At 40.9% G+C, this 22,313-nt stretch overlaps 1 protein-coding gene across 3 annotated transcripts in view; it reads left to right on the forward strand.

Annotated features, from left to right (window-relative positions):
* Positions 1–17,706, forward strand: part of LOC145541565 (myosin-8) — a 29,762-nt gene extending 12,056 nt beyond the window's left edge. For all 3 annotated transcript variants that reach the window (XM_081578283.1, XM_081578284.1, XM_081578285.1), the window contains 24 exons: positions 50–117; positions 1,829–1,916; positions 2,003–2,120; positions 2,474–2,597; positions 2,695–2,831; positions 4,326–4,581; positions 6,232–6,474; positions 6,565–6,741; positions 6,819–6,964; positions 7,048–7,138; positions 7,225–7,614; positions 8,267–8,393; positions 8,725–8,843; positions 8,968–9,164; positions 10,447–10,630; positions 10,717–10,882; positions 10,970–11,094; positions 11,864–12,172; positions 13,090–13,293; positions 14,429–14,554; positions 14,638–14,808; positions 14,991–15,095; positions 15,616–15,711; positions 17,433–17,706. In XM_081578283.1, coding sequence (XP_081434409.1) covers positions 50–117; positions 1,829–1,916; positions 2,003–2,120; positions 2,474–2,597; positions 2,695–2,831; positions 4,326–4,581; positions 6,232–6,474; positions 6,565–6,741; positions 6,819–6,964; positions 7,048–7,138; positions 7,225–7,614; positions 8,267–8,393; positions 8,725–8,843; positions 8,968–9,164; positions 10,447–10,630; positions 10,717–10,882; positions 10,970–11,094; positions 11,864–12,172; positions 13,090–13,293; positions 14,429–14,554; positions 14,638–14,808; positions 14,991–15,095; positions 15,616–15,711; positions 17,433–17,582 — 3,917 coding nt within the window. In that variant the 3' untranslated portion in view covers positions 17,583–17,706. The remainder of the gene's footprint in view (positions 1–49; positions 118–1,828; positions 1,917–2,002; positions 2,121–2,473; positions 2,598–2,694; positions 2,832–4,325; positions 4,582–6,231; positions 6,475–6,564; positions 6,742–6,818; positions 6,965–7,047; positions 7,139–7,224; positions 7,615–8,266; positions 8,394–8,724; positions 8,844–8,967; positions 9,165–10,446; positions 10,631–10,716; positions 10,883–10,969; positions 11,095–11,863; positions 12,173–13,089; positions 13,294–14,428; positions 14,555–14,637; positions 14,809–14,990; positions 15,096–15,615; positions 15,712–17,432) is intronic.
* Positions 17,707–22,313: the final 4,607 nt, after the last annotated feature.

Genomic DNA, 22,313 nt, shown 5'->3' on the forward strand with positions numbered 1-22,313 from the left:
CTTCCAGCCTCTGGGATACGTTCATTAATGGGTTTTCTTTTTATCTTAGACAGCGGTGCAAAGAAAGGTGCTAAGAAGAAGGGCTCTTCTTTCCAGACTGTGTCAGCCCTTTTCAGGGTAAAGTACAAATTTAATTCAAAAAATCTATTCAGTCTCTATGACTTATCATAACTATAGGATTTAGAATAAATTAGGAGGGAATGGAATGTTAATAGGAATTACTTCAAATATTTCCTCTTGTTCAGGGTACAGCAAAAGCAATACTTCTGTAGGGCCGAATGTTTTACCCACTAATCCTTATTATGTTCACCTCATGTATTCAGGAATTCCAAAAATGCCTTTAGAAGTTTCTGGTTCTATAATAAGGCTGATTTTTGAGGTAGCACAGCTGAACTTCAAAGGTCTCCCTGTGGAAAGCCGTATCTTTATTCTACTAATATTGCCCTTTGAGAACATTCCTGAGTCCGTCTTTGAGAATAAGCCTGAGACACATCCTTTAGGACACCCTTCCACCAAAATGCATCTTTGTCTTTTGAGGTGGATTTAATTTTTTGTGATAGCTAAAAATTACCTAAAGCCAAACCTAGTGATTTAGATGGATGATTAAGATAGAAAAACACCTGTTAAAGATTAAATAACAGTAATAATAACATTACTACAAATAATGTGATTCTCTTGGATGGCTTAAAAAACAGGCTCTTCTAAAAGGGGACATATGGAGCATTTGATCTAATGGCTGCTTTGGCAGGATTTCTATAAACTTCTATAGCTAAGTCTCATTCCCTTTAAAACTAAAATGCAGATACAACATATAACCTAAACAAGAAAATGGCCCTGTTCAATACCAATTTGCACTATCTAATCAAACACACTCTTATACATATTTTCAGGATTAGAAACTCACATTACTTATTTTATATTCTAATAGTTAAAAAATATAGCAAAAAATAAAAAATATATAAAATATATAAAAATATATATATTTAAAAAATATAAAAAATAAAGCAACTCTGCCTTCTCAAAGAATATACCTAAGAAATACTGACAAATAAAGAGATATAAAAATAAGAGATATAAAAAATATAGCAACTCTGCCTTCTCAGAGAATATACCTAAGAAATACTGAAAAATATCTACATGCTGGTTTTCTATGGTTGAGTAAATCACCACTATCATAATCAGTTATTCTGTTTCTGGAATAACTGCCCCATATGCTTCAGACTGTGGATCATCCTCAGGTATCCGAGATCTACCTACAGAAGGTCATATAGTCTCATGATTTTAGACTCTGCAAAAAACCCAAAAGGTTACAGGTCCCAGGGAATAATAAACTCAAGAAAGGAATGTCAAGCATTGGGACAGTGACTGACATAGGTTACCACTGTAAACTAGTACTGTGAAAATTATTAGCACTGAGAGAGGCAAGAGAGACCTTAGAGGTAAACTCAACCATTTTCAGATGAGACCCAGAGAGACAAAAGGGATTTTAAGCAGCTCGTTAGTGGCAAAGCAAGACAATAGTCTTTTATTTTCTGATTCTCGCTCAAGAACACTTCATGTGCCTCAATGCTACTTGAATTGGCAGTTTGTTTACAGGACAGATCCTAGGTGTCATAAATGAATACCACAGAGAGCTATATTTCTCCCTAGCACTCTGGCCTTTCAGTTATTTGGCAGGCTACAACTCTTGAGACCCTTAAAACACAGAGCAACTGAAGCCTCATAGACTTAATAGTTAAGTGAGTGCCTAGGTTCATTTCATATAATTGCCAAAAAAGCAACCTGAATTAGAACTTTCTCATCAAGTCCCTTCTCCCTGGTTTTCTAGGAAAATTTAAATAAATTGATGACCAATCTGAGGAGCACACACCCCCACTTCGTACGGTGTATCATCCCCAATGAAACCAAAACTCCCGGTAAGATCTAAAAGCACGAAATAATCAAACAGGCGCAAGTGTGACAGCTGAACTGCCCAGCAGTACACACTCTGATCTCTTTCTAGGGGCCATGGAGCATGAGCTGGTCCTGCACCAGCTTAGGTGCAATGGGGTGCTGGAGGGCATTCGCATCTGCAGGAAGGGCTTCCCCAGCAGAATCCTCTATGGGGACTTTAAACAAAGGCCAGTCACTCTTTGTTGTATTTCACTAAATGCTGTGCTAGTTTAATCGTTTTTACTGTTGTCCTCTGTTCATTGTGTTCTATGTATCCTGTTCAGTCGATATTACGAAGTAAGTCAAATAATATAGTCTTGTGGTGGTAGAACAGAATACAGGCTAGAGGAGGTGGCATTTCTTACAGATAGAAAGGAAGCATGCATTAGCTCGTGGAAAAATCATATTGGATTCACCAACATGGACAATTGGCTTTTCTACTTTGCTTTCTCTCTTTTTACTAATGTTTCTTTCTGGTGTCATTTGATTTTCATATATGTTCACATCTTCCTAATCATTCATTCTTTCTTTGATGGAACAGATACAAAGTTTTAAATGCAAGTGCTATTCCAGATGGACAGTTCATTGACAGCAAGAAGGCTTCTGAGAAACTTCTTGCTTCCATTGATATTGATCACACCCAGTACAAGTTTGGACACACAAAGGTACAGCCACTATTTACTTACAGCTGATCCAAGCACCGTCTGCCGTGTCTGTTTCTCCTGTAGTCTGGGGATGATTTGTGACTTTCCCTCTCTCCAGGTTTTCTTCAAAGCTGGCCTGCTGGGTCTTCTGGAAGAAATGAGAGATGAAAAGTTGGCGCAGATTATAACAAGAACTCAAGCTGTCTGTAGGGGATTCCTAATGAGGGTAGAATATCAGAAAATGCTGCAAAGGAGGTAACAACTATGCAGAGTATCGGGACTCTAAGGTCCCTCAGGGACTTTATTACATCAGTCTTGCTCATTCATTAACTCTTCCATTTTTCAGTTCATATGCACTTCTCACCCAGTTCAGAACCCACTCCCACAACATATCAGACTTTGCCCAAGCCCTCACATTTGGACTCCTATCAAAACTCTCTCCTCCCTCATTTTCTCCCTTCTATTCCTCTCACACACAGCTGCAGGAATCATGTGCAGTAAGCACTGTTCTCATCACGCCATATCTCAATTGCAGTTCCCCATGGTCTCCCCTGTCAAATCCAAGTTGCCTCTGTGTCTGTCAAGGCTCTCTTTATTCCCCACCTCATCTATCATCTCCAACTGCATTGTCTTTTCCAGCAAGCCTGAACAGTTTGCTTGTCTCTTATATTCTCATGTTTGCTCAAGCCCTCTCCTCTTGGCCTAATTTATTCCATTCACCAGCTCACAACTTCCATTTCCTCTTCCCCTAATTAACCTCATCCAACTCCACTGACCTAGCACTTGCGTTCCCTGTCCTTACACACACGTTTTGCATTCAGTCTGCTCATGCACACTTATTTATTTCTGTATTATAAGTTTTTCCAAGTCTTTCCACGTGTCAACATATGGTTTATGCCTTCTTGGTTATGGTTCTCATAAATTGGACCTGTAGAAATAGAATTTCCATTTTAACAAGCTTGAAGAGGGAAACACACTGTTCAAAGGCAGTCAGACTTTGCCAGTCTACTGCTACAGTGTGCAGAAGGGATATCTTTTATTACTATTTTTAAAATGTTATTTAAATAAAACAAATTCTGAAGCTCAATACAAGCTAAATGCCCTGTAGACATTAACAATCCAGTTGAGCAGGTAAGAATGAGGCATTTGAAAGGATTTGAGAAGAGCCAGTATATCATGTGAAGAAGCTAACAAGAGAAGTTCACAGAGCAGATAAATCAGGGGTTATTAAATAAGAAGAGAGGCTTCAAGGAAACCATGATAAGTCATAAGCTCAATGTAGGTGGAGCAATTCAAAAAGCAAGCCATGCCCTTTCACAGTTCTCATCAGTGTGCCCACAGCCAAGCTGCATGATCAGCTTACAACTGCCATACCCATTCCCAAATCACTAACATTGTGATTTCTCAGATGTTCTTAAAATGGTGCGTGTTGCTCATATATACAAAGTATCCCTCCTCTAAAGTCAGCTTCTTTGCTAGTGTGACAGGGTCTTGGGTCTTGGGAACACAGAATTGTTAACTATGAGCAGTGCACATTAGCCAAGTGGTCATACTGAGGACCACTCTAAGTGGGAGTGGGTGGGAGTGTGTGTTTATGTCCCCTGCATATAAAATATACAGATTTTGGCATATCATTTATAGGTGAGGCAGTCATTAAAAGGGAAGTTTATATGTTAAAAAAAAAAAAATAACAACAACAACATTGTCTCTAATGGATCAACCTACACTGATCCTTTCCCATCATTTCAGAGAAGCACTTTTCTGCATCCAGTATAACGTACGAGCCTTCATGAACGTCAAGCACTGGCCTTGGATGAAACTCTTTTTCAAGATCAAGCCCCTCCTCAAGAGTGCAGAGACAGAGAAGGAGATGGCCACAATGAAGGAAGAGTTCCAGAAAACCAAGGATGAACTGGCCAAATCAGAGGCCAAAAGGAAGGAACTGGAGGAAAAAATGGTGACTCTCTTGAAAGAGAAAAATGACCTACAGCTCCAGGTTCAATCTGTGAGTACCCTCTGTGCTGAATGCACCATGTCATTGACTTCAATTGCACCATTTTCTTGACTTCACAAACACTTTGGATTTACAAATGGCCTTTTCTTGAAAAAGAATATTTCCAATTGCTTTTTTCAGTATTTCACTTAACTTTCAACATTCCTATGAAGAAGGCACAAACTACTTCCAAATTGCAAACGGGAAATTGAAGAATTTATTTAACAATGTCACAAATTTAACAGCCATGAAGGAAGCAGTTTAAAGGCAAGCTCTGAAATCTCAGTCATTTTTCTGAGAAAATGACTGCTTTAACTGCTTCAACCCAGCCTTAAAAGTGGAGCCCTATTTTCTGAATACACATGTATAAGATTGCATTTAAACTCAAAAAAGACAGTCATTCTTATTTTTATCTGTACCTCTTTTTCCCAACCCCCAGGATTTAGCCCAATGAATTGACTTGCAGTTATTTGAACTGAACTACCAGGGTAAAAGGCAGAGCTAGTGAACCCTGTGATTCTTCCTTTGATACAGATTCCGAGTTCTTAAGGTCTCTCCTCTGTTTATTGACTCAAGAAGAAGCTGAAATCAAAGTGGGATAGGCTTGGCATCAACACTCTGGCCAATTACAATCTCTTATTTCCTTAGTCCAAGTCAAGCAAGCCCAACAATGTCATGAAGAAATCCATAAACAGGACAGCTTTCTTAAAAATTTTAAGCTATTCTCAACTTTTCCTATTGATAAATTAACTTATATGAGAGTTACATTTTCCTTAAAGCACAGTATCACAGCCTCTTCATCTTAACCTCTCTTCATAGGTATTATCATTAGTCAGCGAGTAAATATTTACTGAGTGTATCACTTAAAAGCAAAGGAACCCTGAAAAATCCCCATTATCATTCATTCAAGCATTTTAAAAACTTAAGATATAAACAAACACTGAGAAGTTAAAGAAATTCCCTATATCAGAGTAATCTAATAAGTCAGTGGCTGAAGTGATTTTTACGAGTCCTTTAGTCATTTATAAAAAACTTATTGAGTTATACAGTTTCTCAAAATTACAAGTTCTTGTATACTCTAAAATTACTTTTGAGACTAATTCTTAAAATGGAAAAGGAAACCTTGGACAATTATAAAACTGTTATGGCCTATCAGGGAGGTTTTTAGTGTATAAAAATGTTTCGTGGAAATATATTCATAGGCATAAAAATTATGTTCTTTTTCTTTTTTAAATTCAATCTAGAAACTAGGGAATGACCAAAACCAAAATGAACCAATTTGACTAAGTCGAAATCTTTGAATATTATAGCTGAAATGCTCTTAACAATCATCTATTCCAACCCTCTTAATTACATGAGATAACTGAGTATAAGGAATAAGGCAAATTTGGGACAAGAACTCAGGCTTTGGTCCTCCCACTCTTCTATATACTAATTTTTAAAACAGTCAATTGCTTCAATTCAGCCATTTTTCAGACTAATTTGTTTCTAAATCTATAGTCCCAGATCTAGTTAGCTACATTTCTCCAGACAATGGAATAATGTTCAATTAACTTATACTGAAAAATTCATTAGCATTCAGTAAAGACTTCTATTTCATGCAAATAACAAGTTCAAAATAAGTAACAAATTCTCTAATTAGTTCAACGAATCTCCCCTCAGGAAGCTGATGCCTTGGCTGATGCAGAGGAAAGGTGTGAGCAACTGATTAAGAACAAAATCCAGCTGGAGGCTAAGATCAAGGAGGTGACCGAGCGAGCCGAGGACGAGGAAGAGATGAATGCTGAGCTGACGGCCAAGAAGAGGAAACTTGAGGACGAATGTTCGGAACTGAAGAAAGACATAGACGACCTTGAGCTGACACTGGCCAAGGTTGAGAAGGAGAAACATGCCACGGAGAACAAGGTATGAATCATACTGCCCTATACCATGCAGAGACCGCCATCCATCTAAGCTGCTCCACTGCAGAGGTCACTTCTCTTTTAACTCTTCTAGGTTAAAAACCTCACAGAAGAGATGGCTGGCCTGGATGAAGTCATAGCTAAGCTGACCAAGGAGAAGAAGGCCCTCCAGGAGGCCCATCAGCAGACCCTGGATGACCTGCAGGCAGAAGAGGATAAAGTCAACACCTTGAACAAAGCTAAAGCCAAGCTAGAGCAGCAAGTGGATGACGTAAGTGTGTGTTTAATATCCATTTGGAAGTTTTTTTAATTTCCTGTCATTTTTAATGAAATTTACTTTCGCATTAGCTTGAAGGGTCTCTGGAACAAGAAAAGAAACTTCGAATGGATCTAGAAAGAGCCAAGAGGAAACTGGAGGGTGACCTGAAATTGGCCCAAGAATCCATAGTAGATATAGAAAACGACAAACAGCAACTTGACGAGAAACTTAAAAAGTAGGAACTCCCGAAAAAAATTCTATGCGACACCATCTTTCAATTTGTAGGAGTACTAATATGTCTTGTTCTTCTGTCTAAAGGAAAGAATTTGAAATCAGCAATCTGCTAAGCAAAATTGAAGATGAGCAGGCAGTAGAAATTCAACTACAGAAGAAGATCAAAGAGTTGCAGGTGAGTCATCTCACCTCCGTTTGTTTCTTCACCCAAAAAACCTGAAATTGAGATGAGATCACGTTAATGTGCTGTGTCACCACCAGGCCCGCATCGAGGAGCTGGAGGAGGAGATCGAGGCTGAGCGGGCCTCCCGCGCCAAAGCAGAGAAGCAGCGCTCAGACCTCTCCCGGGAACTGGAGGAGATCAGCGAGCGGCTGGAAGAAGCCGGCGGGGCCACTTCCGCCCAGATTGAGATGAACAAGAAGCGGGAGGCCGAGTTCCAGAAGATGCGCAGGGACCTGGAGGAGGCCACCCTGCAGCACGAGGCCACGGCGGCCGCTCTTCGCAAGAAGCACGCGGACAGTGTGGCCGAGCTGGGGGAGCAGATTGACAACCTGCAGAGAGTCAAGCAGAAGCTGGAGAAGGAGAAGAGCGAGATGAAGATGGAGATCGATGACCTCAGCAGTAACGCAGAGACCGTTGCCAAAGCCAAGGTACCTGATACTCCATTTATTTTTATTTTCCCAATACTGTCTTTAAATGAGGATGATTATTAATGACAATCTGTAAGAACCCTCACTTTTCTCTGGCATTAAACATTGTTTACAGCACTGATCTAAAATTTTCTATTCTGATATGTTCCATTCTATTTCGTTTTTTAAAATGCTGGATATGCTTCCCTGGTGGCTCAGTGGTAAAGAATCCACCTGCCAATCAAGAGATGCCAGTTCGATCCCTGGATCAGGAAAATCTCCTGGAGAAGGAAATGGCAACCCACTCCAGTACTCTTGCCTGGAAAATCCAATGGACAAAGGAGCCTGGCAGGCTACAGTTTATGGGGTCATAAAAGAATCAGACACAACTGAGCAACTATAGCAACAAATGATTATTAATGGATTAACAACCTCCTTTAAGTGTCAGCATCAAGTACCACTGGGCTAAATGAATAAGCTTCAACAATGACCACTTTAGGGACATCATGCACCCATCATGCTTGAAACCTAACATGTTCCATAGAGTTGGCCATAAGTTTCTACTCACACTCGACGTAGCTTTCTTCACTCTAAAAATATTTTAAGAATCAAGTATTAATTTTATTTTTTACTGCATTCTGTATCTCATCTTTCGTGGCTACATGTCCTGTAGGGAAACCTTGAAAAGATGTGCCGCACTCTAGAAGATCAAGTGAGTGAACTTAAGACAAAAGAGGAGGAGCAGCAGCGGCTGATCAATGACCTGACAGCTCAGAGAGCGCGTCTGCAGACGGAAGCCGGTAGAGATTTCCCTCAGTCCCACAACTATGTCCTAGACAAAAGCAGTTCCAGGGATTCTGAATTAATAGCAATACTCTCATATTACAGGGGGGGTAAACAAACTGCCAGAATTTGCCAACAAGGTCAGGAAAAAAACAGCAAGAAATAATCAGCAGACTAGTTTATTTGTTACACTCCAATAGCAATGCTGCTTTTTAATCTCTACTTCTAGCCAATTTTGTAACAATATTTAAAGTATATATCTGTCAATTATATGTATAATATATATACAAACCTTTAGGCTTATTTTTTTATGCCATTAGCAAATTCCTTTACTTCTATAATTCTTAGGTGAATATTCCCGACAACTGGATGAGAAAGATGCTTTGGTCTCTCAGCTTTCAAGGACCAAACAGGCATCTACTCAGCAGATTGAGGAACTGAAACGTCAGCTAGAGGAAGAAACTAAAGTAAGTTTCCCCAAAGATCTTGTCTAATCAAACCTAAACATGTTCAGTTAGGTTCTACTTTAAGTGTATAAATTAAATATCACTGAAGAAATGAATTCAAGTCAGTGAACTCATACTTCCACAGGCCAAGAACGCCCTGGCCCACGCCCTGCAGTCCTCCCGCCATGACTGTGACCTGCTGCGGGAACAGTATGAGGAGGAGCAAGAGGGCAAGGCCGAGCTGCAAAGGGCACTGTCCAAGGCCAACAGCGAGGTGGCCCAGTGGAGGACGAAGTACGAGACGGATGCCATCCAGCGCACGGAGGAGCTGGAGGAGGCCAAGTGTGTACTGTGAACTCTGGAAGAGGAAAATGACTGGTTTCCTAGCTGAGCAACTCCCAGCAAGATATGTGATGATGATAATAACATAACAATAGCACAGGCTAACATTTACTGAGTGTATACCATGTGTCCAATACTAATATATATTGCATATTAACATTTAAATGCTTTCATAGCAATATTACATCGCATTGGTATCTGTATCCCTATTTTACAGATGAGGAAATTGAGACTATGAGAGTTAACCAACACAAGAGCATATGATTAATAAATAGTACAGCTGGGATTAGAATCAGACATTCTGATGCCAGAAACCACCTTCTTAAGTACTGAGGCACAAAGACAGATCTCTTAAAACTCACAGTGGAGGTCACCCAAACTGTACATAATGTCCAGGGTTAGTCTGAATAAAGTAAAGCCTTAGTCTGTGTACAGACTAAAGGAGACCTTCAATAAATCTTCCTGAGCATCAGGGATAAGGGTTTTTGCATAAGTTAGGCATGTATATCAGAGAAGACAATGGCACCCCACTCCAGTACCCTTGCCTGGAAAATCCCATGGATGGAGGAGCCTGGTAGGCTACAGTCCATGGGGTCGCACAGAGTCAGACACGACTGAAGCTACTTAGCAGCAGCAGCAGCAGCAGCAGCAGCAGGCATGTATATTTGGCACACAATCAGGAATAAAGCAAGAATGTAGACAATTCAAAAGTAGGGGGAAAAAAAACCCTGCCTTTGCTGAGACTGCATGAATTGTCCCGATTTATTCATTCCTTTTCCTGGTGAGACTCTCCAAATATACATGAGTAAAAGAAACTGGCTATTTTTCTAGGAAAAAAAGTACATAAGATAAAATGGAAAGTCTGAAAAAGCAAAAGAATATGCCCAGTATATCTGTGCCCAACAGTTAGTCTCAAATCCTTTTTGGAATGAGGTAAGACATACATCAATCAATAGATTTCCCTGGCTAATCATTCTCCCTACCATACTCAATCAGAAGCCTGCAAGTCCTCAAACCGTATGCAGTAAGATACATACAACATCAACTCCAACAATGGCCTCTAAGAATTCAAAAACAAAAAACTTGAGTTCAACCGTTCACCACTTTGGACCTTTTCATAGTTTATCCATCTAGAAAGCAGTTCTGGCTACCACAGTTTTGAAAGCCATGCTACTTGACGTCTATTTCATAATTCAGAATTAGGATTATGAAAGGGGACTGAGAGCTTAGCACTTTCCTCTGTTCCTGACCTCTCCCCTTAACTGCCTGGCTAACTTCTCAGGAAGAAGCTGGCCCAGCGTCTGCAGGAAGCTGAGGAACACGTAGAAGCAGTGAACGCCAAATGCGCCTCCCTTGAGAAGACCAAGCAGAGGCTCCAGAATGAGGTTGAGGACCTCATGCTCGACGTGGAGAGGTCCAACGCTGCCTGCGCGGCTCTCGATAAGAAGCAGAGGAACTTTGACAAGGTGGCCCAGCCTATACAAACTCCACCCATGTTTTATTAATACTTAGTCTCCCTTTCTCCATCAATGGACAATTTATTGCTTTTCAGGTCCTATCAGAATGGAAACAGAAGTATGAGGAAACTCAGGCTGAGCTTGAGGCCTCCCAGAAGGAGTCCCGCTCTCTCAGCACTGAGCTGTTCAAAGTCAAGAATGCCTATGAGGAGTCCCTGGACCAACTTGAAACCCTAAAGAGAGAAAACAAGAACTTGCAGCGTGAGTGCACTTGAAGTTCTCTACCCTGTGTGGCCTTGGCTGGACCTCTCCATGTTCTGACCTCTTGTCCCTTCTGTTTACCCACAGAGGAGATTTCCGACCTCACTGAGCAGATTGCTGAGGGAGGGAAGCAAATCCATGAACTGGAAAAAATAAAGAAGCAAGTGGAACAAGAGAAATGTGAGATTCAGGCTGCTTTAGAGGAAGCAGAGGTACATATTATGATATTGGGCAATGGTACTATGAAAGGGATCCATTATTACAGAGCTGGTGAAAATTTGAACTCATATAACCTTGATGAAGGGCAATTTGATGAGTTATCAAAAGTCTTAAAAATGGAATACTATGATCTATTGGTTCTATTTCTAAGAATCTATCCCTTAAGACTGTCCTAAGTGAAGGCAAAGTTTCAATACAAGATGTTCAATCTGAAAACAAAGTGATGCATCATCCATATGATGAAATTTTCTACAGCCTTTAAATGTAATTAATACAGGGAAATATTTACGGTAGAGGATAATTTTTAAAGCAAGACATATATCTGCATATACAATTTTATCATGTGTAAATATGCATATATACAGGGAAAAAACTAGAAGAAAATGCACCACATTAAAATTGTGCCTCTGAGTGGAGGCAAAATAGGAAGGTTTTCTCTGTTTTTATAAATTACACCCACATGATGCAGTGAACATATATTTTGTAATCAGAAATATATATATACATATGTTTTAAAACTGAGAATTTCTACAATAGGAATTAGTATAGTACTTTATACTTTACAAAGCACCCTTATTACAGAGCTGCCCTCTAAAATCCACGACTAAATAAACAGAAGGATGATTTACCTAACAGAGTCCTAGAGCTGTTGTATTGTACTTTGTAAAATTAGACAAACTGATACTAGTAAGGGTTTGGCTCACAAGGAAACATCCTCCAAACAGTCATTTTCCATTATTAATTGATCATTGTTTTGTTAAGGCATCTCTTGAACATGAAGAGGGAAAGATCCTGCGTATCCAGCTGGAGTTGAACCAGGTCAAGTCTGAAGTGGACAGGAAAATTGCTGAAAAAGATGAGGAGATCGAACAGCTGAAGAGGAACCACATTAGAGTTGTGGAGACCATGCAGAGCACACTGGATGCTGAGATCAGGAGCAGGAATGATGCCCTGAGAGTCAAGAAGAAGATGGAGGGAGATCTCAATGAAATGGAGATCCAGCTGAACCATGCCAATCGCTTGGCTGCAGAGAGCTTGAGGAACTACAGGAACACCCAAGGGATCCTGAAGGTAGATGGGTCCACTGTACAGCCCAGATGAGTGAGGGATGTCACCTGTCTCCCATTCATCACAACAGCTTGTTAAACCATCCTTTTTTTTCCCTTTAACAAATTATAGCAATTCATAGTATGAGGGAGCTAAATTACACATAGAATATATTTTTAAAGAAATATTATATAAAAAAGAAAAAAAAACCAGAAGCCCAGAGATATGATATGAGAGAAATTAGAAGAGTTTGGCACCAATAGGCCTGGGGTTGAGTCTTAGTTTTGTCACTTACTAACTGCCTGATTTTAGCCAAGTTGTTATTTAACCTTTCAGAACTTCTGTTTCTTCCACAAAATAAGAATGAAACTACCACATTGTAGGGTTACTTTTGAGGATCAAGTGAGAAAAGAGATGTCAGTGATGGGTAGAACATATAGAAAATGCGCCATAAATGATTCTAGCACATGAAAAATAACCAGTTGATGGCGTAAAACACAACAAGAATCCCTAGCTGGTGACATCACCATTTTCATGCTCATTCGAATGACAAGCCTGTCATTTCCTGTTCCTGGTACCAGCCCATTCTTCCAGTTCATCTCCTAGGATATTCACACCCTCTTTAGAATGTCTGCTGCTGCTGCTAAGTCGTTTCAGTCGTGTCCGACTCTGTGCGACCCCATAGACGGCAGCCCACCAGGCTCCGCCGTCCCTGGGATTCTCCAGGCAAGAATACTGGAGTGGGTTGCCATTTCCTTCTCCAGTGCATAAAAGGGTAAAGTGAAAGTGAAGTCACTCAGTCGTGTCCGACTCTTAGCGACCCCATGGACTGTAGCCTACTAGGCTCCTCCATCCATGGGATTTTCCAGGCAAGAGTACTGGAGTGGGGTGCCATTGCCTTCTCCTTTAGAATGTCTAAGGCCTTTTTATTAACCTAACAGGATACCCAGCTCCACCTGGATGACGCTCTGCGTGGCCAGGAGGACCTGAAGGAGCAGTTGGCAATCGTGGAGCGCAGAGCCAACCTGCTGCAGGCAGAGATCGAGGAGCTGCGGGCCACCCTGGAGCAGACGGAGAGGAGCAGGAAGATCGCAGAGCAGGAGCTCCTGGATGCCAGTGAGCGCGTCCAGCTGCTGCATACCCAGGTGATACCCTCATATAAAACAAATACTGTATACTGCTGCTTCCGTTTAGTCGCTAAGTCATGTCCAACTCTTTGTGACCCCATGGACTGTAGCCTACCAGGTTCCTCTGTCCATGGGATTCTCCACGCAAGAACACTGGAGTGGGTCGCCATTTCCTTCTCCAGGGGATCTTCCCACCCCAGGAATCGAACCCGCATCTCTTGCTTTGGCCTGTGGATTCTTCACCACTGAGCCACCAGGGAAGCCCCACTCCATTTTTATAAATATGTGTATATTTAGAAGGATGGAGGAGATGCTTTAAAATATTTATTGCAATTATCTTGAAGTGATGAGATTTTTGGTGTCTGTTTTTCTTTTTTAGATTTTCTACCAAAAAAGGGATAGAGGTATTACTTTTTTATTTAAAATTAGGGCTTGAGTCCTTAGATTATTTTGAAAACCATTATGTGGAATAAGCTTGAATAAAGATTACCCACTGACTACACAATCTGAAAATGCTCCATTTAATGTTTCTCATCAGAAGCACGTCAGTATTCAGCACTGCAGTGCTTACAGGACCTTTGCCTTGCACAACATTCAGCATCGCTGACCTGCCCAGGCATTAAATATTCTAGTCTTTTGACAACCAAAAATATCCACCCCTAAAAGTTTCTAAATACCCACTGAGGTGGTATTGCTTCCCTTAGAGAACCACTGGGCAAAATTTTAAGAAAATGTTTTCAGAAGTACTCTTCTGAATTACTATTCAATATTCCCAAAGGGAGCAAAACATTCAAGTTAACAGAAAATAGATTCCTTCTAATAGAACTCTCAGTGCTAGGCTCTCACAAAAAGAAGCTATTCTTTTCCAACCTTCCAAGGATAGAATACTAGTGATGTCTGTCTGACATACAATTGAAAGAGAAATTAATTAATATAGGCATTTTTGAACCTCACATATCCTCTCACACAAATCAGATGGGCAATCAGGGGGACAGGACAAACCCTGCAAATGATTTAACATTTTGCACAGAACAAATATTTACTTTAGTGAAATCTTGCTATTAGGTCCCCTGCTTGAGCCAACAAGTAAGACATTAATAAAATCCCAAGTGTGCAAACTGCTTGTCTTATAAATTTCCTCTACTTTTAACAGAACACCAGCCTGATCAACACAAAGAAGAAACTGGAAAATGATGTTTCACAACTCCAGAGTGAAGTGGAAGAAGTAATTCAAGAATCACGCAATGCAGAAGAGAAGGCCAAGAAGGCCATCACTGATGTGAGCAAATGAGCATTTGTTTAATGATATTGTGTGTTACCTGCTATTACCAGGATGATTATACTGGTTTATTTACTAATTAGGCGGCCATGATGGCCGAGGAGCTGAAGAAGGAGCAGGACACCAGCGCCCACCTGGAGCGGATGAAGAAGAACCTGGAGCAGACGGTGAAGGACCTGCAGCACCGCCTGGACGAGGCTGAGCAGCTGGCCCTGAAGGGCGGGAAGAAGCAGATCCAGAAGCTGGAGGCCAGGGTGGGTCTCTCAATCTCTGAATCTGGGAAGGGAAAAAGTCACTCCCTCACCCTTCTCTCTTCTTGTATATTGATTCCCATCCTTACCCTGGGGCTGAGGACATCCACCCAGTAACATCAGTAGGCCATGAGTCAATTAATATCCCCCAAGACTGACTATGTAAGTATCTTTCTTGATGGTAGGTACGTGAACTTGAAGGAGAGGTTGAAAGTGAGCAGAAACGTAATGCTGAGGCTATTAAAGGTTTACGGAAACATGAGAGAAGAGTAAAGGAACTCACTTACCAGGTAAGGGGAATAGATTTCTAGACTATCCAGACTTCCTGCCCAAAGAAAACCTACTGACTGTGTGATACTCAAAAATAGCTACACATTAGCTTGATATATATAAGGGGCAAATGACACAATCACCTATCACAGGCACTCTCCTAAGCCACAAAAATCAGGAATACCTTTAAAAATAGCAGAAGTGAGGAAAGAATATAGGTTTCAAGGCCAGGTCAACTGGTATTGGCCTCTCTTACTTTTTAAACTCTCATAGGTTACCTAACACTAATCACCTGTAAATTCTACTCACCAGAGCAGGGAGGTAAAGATTCAAGAACTGCATAACTCTCTAACATAGTGCCTGCACATAATAGACACTTATTGAGAGTGGCTACTGTTAATACTATGAAGGAAGCCTCAGAGTTGACCCCATTTACCCCAGGCCCACCTGCCATCATATCAAAGTGATTTATGTCACCACCTGTAGTAGGTTTATTTCATTGGACTGAATGCAGACCATTTTTCTTTTTTAAACTTCCAGACTGAGGAAGACCGCAAGAATGTACTCAGGTTGCAGGACCTGGTAGATAAATTACAGGCGAAGGTGAAATCATACAAGAGACAAGCTGAGGAGGCTGTAAGTATCTTTAAGCCCTTGAGGGAAGAATAAAACTTCTCTGGGAACAGAAAAGGTATTAAGAGAATGTATTAATTAGAAAGAGATACAGATGTAAAGGACAGACTTTTGGACTCTGTGGGAGAAGGTGAGGGTGGGATGATTTGAGAGAATAGCATTGAAACATTTATATAATCATGTGTGAAATAGATCACCAGTCCAGGTTCAATACATGAGACAGGGTGCTCAGGGCTGGGGCACTGGGTTGACCCTGAGGGGTGGGATGGGAGGTGGGAGGGGGGTTCAGGATGAAGAACACATGTACACCCATGGCTGATTCATGTGAATGTAAGGCAAAAACCACCACAATATTGTAAAGTAATTATCCTCCAATTAAAATAAATCAATTAATTAAAAATAAATAAAACCCAGGATTTATGACCAAAAAAAAAAGAGACAAGAATATATCATTCTTAAGAGATGACATAAATGTGAATTTACTCCCAAATTCTAATTATGGAATAAGATTTCAAGAGGAGATATTTTTATTATTAAGCAATTTGTAGGGATTGGGGGAAAAAAAGAAAATTCCAAATAACCCACCTTACTTGATAGCTGCAAAGAATCTCCAGTAGAAAACCTAACACCATGATAAATATTCCTCCCCTTCCAGAAATGGGCAAAATCAAGTATTCCCAAAAGTCAAATAGAAATCCTTTACCCCAACTGACTCCTTCACTCACTAACCAGTGTCATCAGCAGAGGCTTATCCCTGCACACTTGCTATAGCAAATTGGGCTGTGTTGGAAGGTTCTCCAGCTTCATCTTTCCTGGTTGTTCCCCATTCTTCCAGACACAACGTAGTAGGTAGGAGATAAGAAAAGCGAACACAAAAGGAAGTGAAAGAATGGAAGTAAGTCCAACCAACGGAGGGCATTACTTTCTTCCTAGCCCAATTTTTCTCCCATCTCTGTATACCAGAGTCAAAACATATGGCAAAAAAAAAAAAAAAAAATTAAGTGGAATTTTCCCAAAGTTATAATTTGATCTTACATTTACTTTCTAACGTCTGTGACCATAGATGGGTCTCTTCCTCCTTTTCACACAGCCCATACATGGTTGACTCCCCTGGTGGTCCAGTGGTTAAGACTTTGCCTTCCAATGCAAGGAGTGCCTGGTTTGATCCCCTTGTGGCTCAGTTGGTAAAGAATCTGCCTGCAATGCGGGAGACCTGGGTTCAATCCCTGGGTTGGGAAGATCCCCTGGAGAAGGGAAAGGCTACCACTCCAGTATTCTGGCCTGGAGAATTCCGTGGACCTACAGTCTATGGGGTTGCAGAGTCGAACATGACTGAGCAACTTTTGGAGAAGGAAATGGCAACCCACTCCAGTGTTCTTGCCTGGAGAATCCCAGGGATGGCGGAGCCTGGTGGGCTGCCGTCTATGGGGTCGCACAGAGTCGGACACGACTGATGCGACTTAGTAGTAGTAGCATACATGGTAAACTGATTTCACATATACATGGGTTGGGTGTAATGAGCCTGTCTCTTCCGTTTCAAAACTCTTCCTTCTTTCATTCTTTAGAGTAAAAAAAGTAATTGAAGCTACAAGTTCAGTCTGAATTTGAAGTCAAATATGACAAACAGACCATAAGAAAGAAGTATCTGAGTTGAGGAAATAATCCTGTTTTGTGACAAGTGCAGTAAGAACCACGAAGTCTAATTCTCACAACTTTCTTCTTAGGAGGAACAATCCAACACTAATCTCGCCAAACTCCGCAAGCTCCAACACGAGCTGGAGGAGGCCGAGGAACGGGCTGACATCGCCGAGTCCCAGGTCAACAAGCTGCGGGTGAAGAGCCGGGAGATTCACACAAAAGTCAGTGCGGAGTGAACACACCTGCCTGGTGCTGCCAAGGGCCTGAAGAAATGCACAAAATGTGCTATTTTGGGTCACTTGCTTTGTGATGTTTTTTCTCTTAATGCTGAATAAATAAAAACCATAGTGAACTGATAAATTGAACCAGACTGTCATTTTTTTTATTTCCAGAATTACTTAGTCTCAAACACAGTTCTCACCTAGCTGTTATCTTTTGAACAGTATATATGGCTTTGCGGAACATTCAGTGTTTGTACCTTTCTCACCACCCAGCATCTCCTTTCCCGTCTCCACCTCCACCACACACACACAATCATCTTTTGCTGGACTCGATTCTATTAAATCTCTCAAGATTGTTACATATTACTATGTAAAACACTCCCTGAGGTTACTCCTTCAGACAGGACCCATTCGTGCACCCACTCCACACATCCACTGTGTGCGGGGCACTGCTCTCAGTTCTATGGTAACTGCCATGAGCAAAGCATAGTTCTCGCCCTCTAGGAGCTTATATTCTGCAAGGCAGTGAACAAACAGGAAGCTGTGTAATGTGTCAGATAAGTGCTGATGAGAAATAAAAAAAAATAAGAGGGAGGCAGTTAGTGTTTTGTAAAGAGGAGTTGAGGAAGGCCTCTTTAATAAGAACACATTTGAGCAGAGACCTAAGGGAAGCAAGAGTATTCCAGGCAGAGGAACAAAAGAATATGCAAAGGTCTGAAGCAGAGGCAGTTTGGCAGATCCCAGGGACAGGAAGGCCACCAGCAGGGCTAGAGGAGAATCAGCAAGACAGGTATGGCATAAGAGGGGAAAGCTGGGAGCCCAGAGATAACGCAGGGCCTGAGGGCCCCTGAGGACGTGTGTCTTTACTCAGAGTGAGATGGGAAATTTTTGGAGGGTTTTGAGCAGAGGAGTGATATTAACATGCCTTTGAAAGAATCGCCCTGACTGCTGTGTTGAGAGTAGATTGAAGGGGGCAGAGGTAGAAACTGGGGAGACTAGTTAGGAGCCTACTGCAAACTAGTTAGTAATTAGGAGCCTACTGCAAACTAGTTAGGAGCCTACTGACAGGGGCTCAGACTAGAAAGATAGCACCAGGAGATGATGCGAAGCACATGGATTCTAGATGTACTGTGTAGTGTACATAGGATTTTCTGACAGATTGGATAGATGAGTGGGTCAGAGAGAACGAGAGAGAACTTCTGAATAAAGGAAGAATATTCATTACTTTGCCAACAAAGGTCCGTCTAGTCAAAGCTATGGTTTTTCCGGTAGTCACGTATGGATGTGAGAGTTAGACTATATAAAGAAAGCTGAGCACAGAAGAATTGATGCTTTTGAGCTGTGGTGTTGGAGAAGACTCTTGAGAGTCCCTTGGACTGCAAGGAGATCCTACCAGTCCATCCTAAAGGAAATCAGTCCTGAATAATCATTGGAAAGAAAGCAGAAACTCCAATACTTTGGCCACCTGATGCGAAGCACTGACTCCTTGGGAAAGACCCTGATGCTGGGAAAGATTGAAGGCAGGAGGAGAAGGGGATGACAGAGGATGAGACGGTTGGATGGCATCACCGACTCGATGGACATGAGTTTGAATAAGCTCCAGGAGTTGATGATGGACAGGGAAGCCTGGCGTGCTGCAGCCCATGGGGTTGCAAAGAGTCGGACATGACTGAGTGACTGAACTAAAGACAAGAAAGATTTAGTCCAGGATAAACATGAGGTATTTGGTCTCTAGAAAATAAGGAGGAAATAAAAATGCAATCTAGACAAAAATTGTACCTATGCATGCCTGTCCCTCTCCATCTTCTACCATCCACTCTCCCCTGCCTCCCAACCCTATCAGCCCACACCTTTACAGTACAAAATGAACAGGCCACAATTTCATAAATGTCTAAAATTAATACAACAATTTAAAACAAGAAAAATTTCTAAATAATCTCCTAAATAAAATTTTGGATCAAAGAAGGAACCAAAAGTAGAATCATAAAAACTTTGAAAAGTAAACATAAGAGTAAATCTTTGTGACCTTGGTTTACACAAAGATTTCTTAGATGCCAACACAAAAACACAAGCCATGAAAGAAAAAAAACGATAAAATGGATATCATCAAAGTTTCTGCACCTTGAAAAACTCTATTAAGGAGAATGAAATGAAAGCCACCAACTGAGAAAAAGTATCTGAAAATCATATTCCTGATAAAGGACTTGTGTCCAGAAAACACAAAGAAATCTATCTTCACTAAAAAGAAAACAAATCACCCAATTTTTAAAGAACCAAAATAAGACAAACATTTCACCAAAGAAGATAAACAGAGAGCAAACAGGCACATGAAAAATGCCCAACATCATCAGTCATCAGGAGAATAATAATTAAAACATAATGAGATATCACTGACACACCTATTACAATGGCTAAAAATCCAAGTGTTAACCAAGAGGTGGAGGAATTGGACCTCTCACACCTGCTAGTGTCATGTAAAACAGAACAATCACTTTGGAAAACAGTTTGTCAGTCTCTTAAAAAGTTAAGAAATTCTCCATTTCTTCCAGTCATTTCACTTTGATGTATTTACTCAAGAGAAAGGAAAACGTATGTTCACACAAAAACCTGAACACAAATATTCACAGCATATTTATCTGTAATAGCCCCAAACTGAAAACAATCCAAATGAGCATCAAGAGGTGAATGGGCAAACACATCATGGTAAATTCATATAATGTAATACTTGTTGTTTAGTGGAGAGGACAATGGCGCCACACTCCAGTACTCTTGCCTGGAAAAGCCCATGGATGGAGGGGCCTGGTGGGCTGCAGTCCAGGGGGCTGCTAAGAGTCGAACACGACAGAGCGACTTCACTTTCACTTTTCACTTTCATGCATTGGAGAAGGAAATGGCAACCCACTCCAGTGTTCTTGTCTGGAGAATTCCAGGGACGGGGGAGCCTGGTGGGCTGCCGTCTATGGGGTAACACGGAGTAGGACACGACTGAAGTGACTTAGCAGCAGCAGCAGCTGTGTCTGACTCTGTGACCCCATGGACTGTATAGCACGCTAGGCTCTTCTCTCCATGGGATTTCCTAGGTAAGAATACCGAAGTGGGTTGCCATTTCCTTCCTGTTCTAAAGAACAGGTGGGGTTCTTTACCACTGAGCTACAAGAGAAGATTAAAATAAACTATTAACACATGCACACACGCATACACACACACCACACACAAATGGATGGACTTCAAAATAATTTTTCTGAGTGAAAGTAGTCAGCCCAAAAGTGTAGACTCCATTATTCCATTCATACAAAATTCTAGAAGCTAAAGATGAATTTATAGTGGCTGAAAACTGACCAATACAGAGATAGGGATAGGGAGGTAGGATTTACGGGAGGTACAGAAGGACAGTAGGACATATTACAAAGGCCCAGGAGAAAACTTTGGAGGATAAGGCACATGTCCATCACCTTGATTCAGATGATGGTGTCACAGTGTACACATATGTCAAGACTTTTTAGATATGTATAATTTGTTATACATCAATTATATACCCATAAGGTGTTTAAAATTTTTCACTGTGGGGGAATTCCCTGGCAATCCAGTGGTTAGGACTCCACTCTCTCACTGTCAAGGGCTCCGGTTTAATCCCTAGTCAGGGAACTAAACTCCCATAACATGTGGGGTAGGGGTGGAGGGGAGCAAAAGAAGGAAATTTCATTGGGGAAATACTGCAATTACAGTGTTTTGCAAAAATAATAATTAAGACACTGTATGTCTAACTTTAAAGCCAGAGTTAAAATTTTGGATAAGAATCGCATATATTTACCAGTTTGGGGAAAACTGACTTATTTACTATATTGATTCTGCCAATTCATAAATAAGTTATGTTTTTCCATTTATTTATTCTTTGATTTCTTTCTTTCTTGTTTTATAGTTTCCAGTATACAAGTCCTGTACATGTTTTGTTAGATTTACATCTAAATTTTTCTTTTACTTTCTTTTTGTTTTTAAGCAATTGTAAATGGTATTGTACTTCCAATTTGGGGGCTCACACGCTTATTGCTAGCTTAAAGAAATAAAACTGGTATTTGTATGTGCATCTTATATCCAGAAACCCTCCTGAACTCAATTCATAGTTTTGACTTTGGGGGGAAGGAAGTTCTTTGGGATTTTCTACATAGACAATCACGTGCTGCAGAAAACAATCACTTAAAGTGAATCTAAATTAAAACTAAGTCCAAAATTACACAGTAAATTATGAGGAAAAAGTCTGATTGGGGTTTTATCTTAAAATCAAGACAAGACTTCACTGGTGGCGCAGCGGATAAGAATCTGCCTGCCAATGCAGGGGACATGGGCTCCATCTATGGTCTGGGAAGATTACACATGCCTCGGAGCAACTAAGCCTGTACGCCACAACTACTGAAGCCCATGAGCCTAGAGCCTCTGCAACAAGAGAAGCCATTGTGGTGAGAAGGCCAAGCAAAGCAATGGAGACCCAGAGAAACCAAAAATAAATAATAAAAATCAAGTCAGAAGTACTGAAATAAATTTATTTGCTCTTGTACTTCACAGGATTTACGCTGTAACTGCATCTCTGCTAACTCTTAGAACAAAGAATGAATCAGTGTTGGAGTCGCGAGGAAAGGGACATAGTTCCCACAATCTTGTATGATATGGTACCCTTTACGTTTGATTTTTGCAATCCAACATAAAGAACATCTTTTGCAGCAACAACAACAAAAAAGTGTGATGTCTTCA

Source organism: Giraffa tippelskirchi, chromosome 3, assembly GCF_054371585.1.
Source record: "Giraffa tippelskirchi isolate mGirTip1 chromosome 3, T2T-mGirTip1v1.2.pri, whole genome shotgun sequence".
Lineage (NCBI taxonomy): Eukaryota > Metazoa > Chordata > Mammalia > Artiodactyla > Giraffidae > Giraffa > Giraffa tippelskirchi.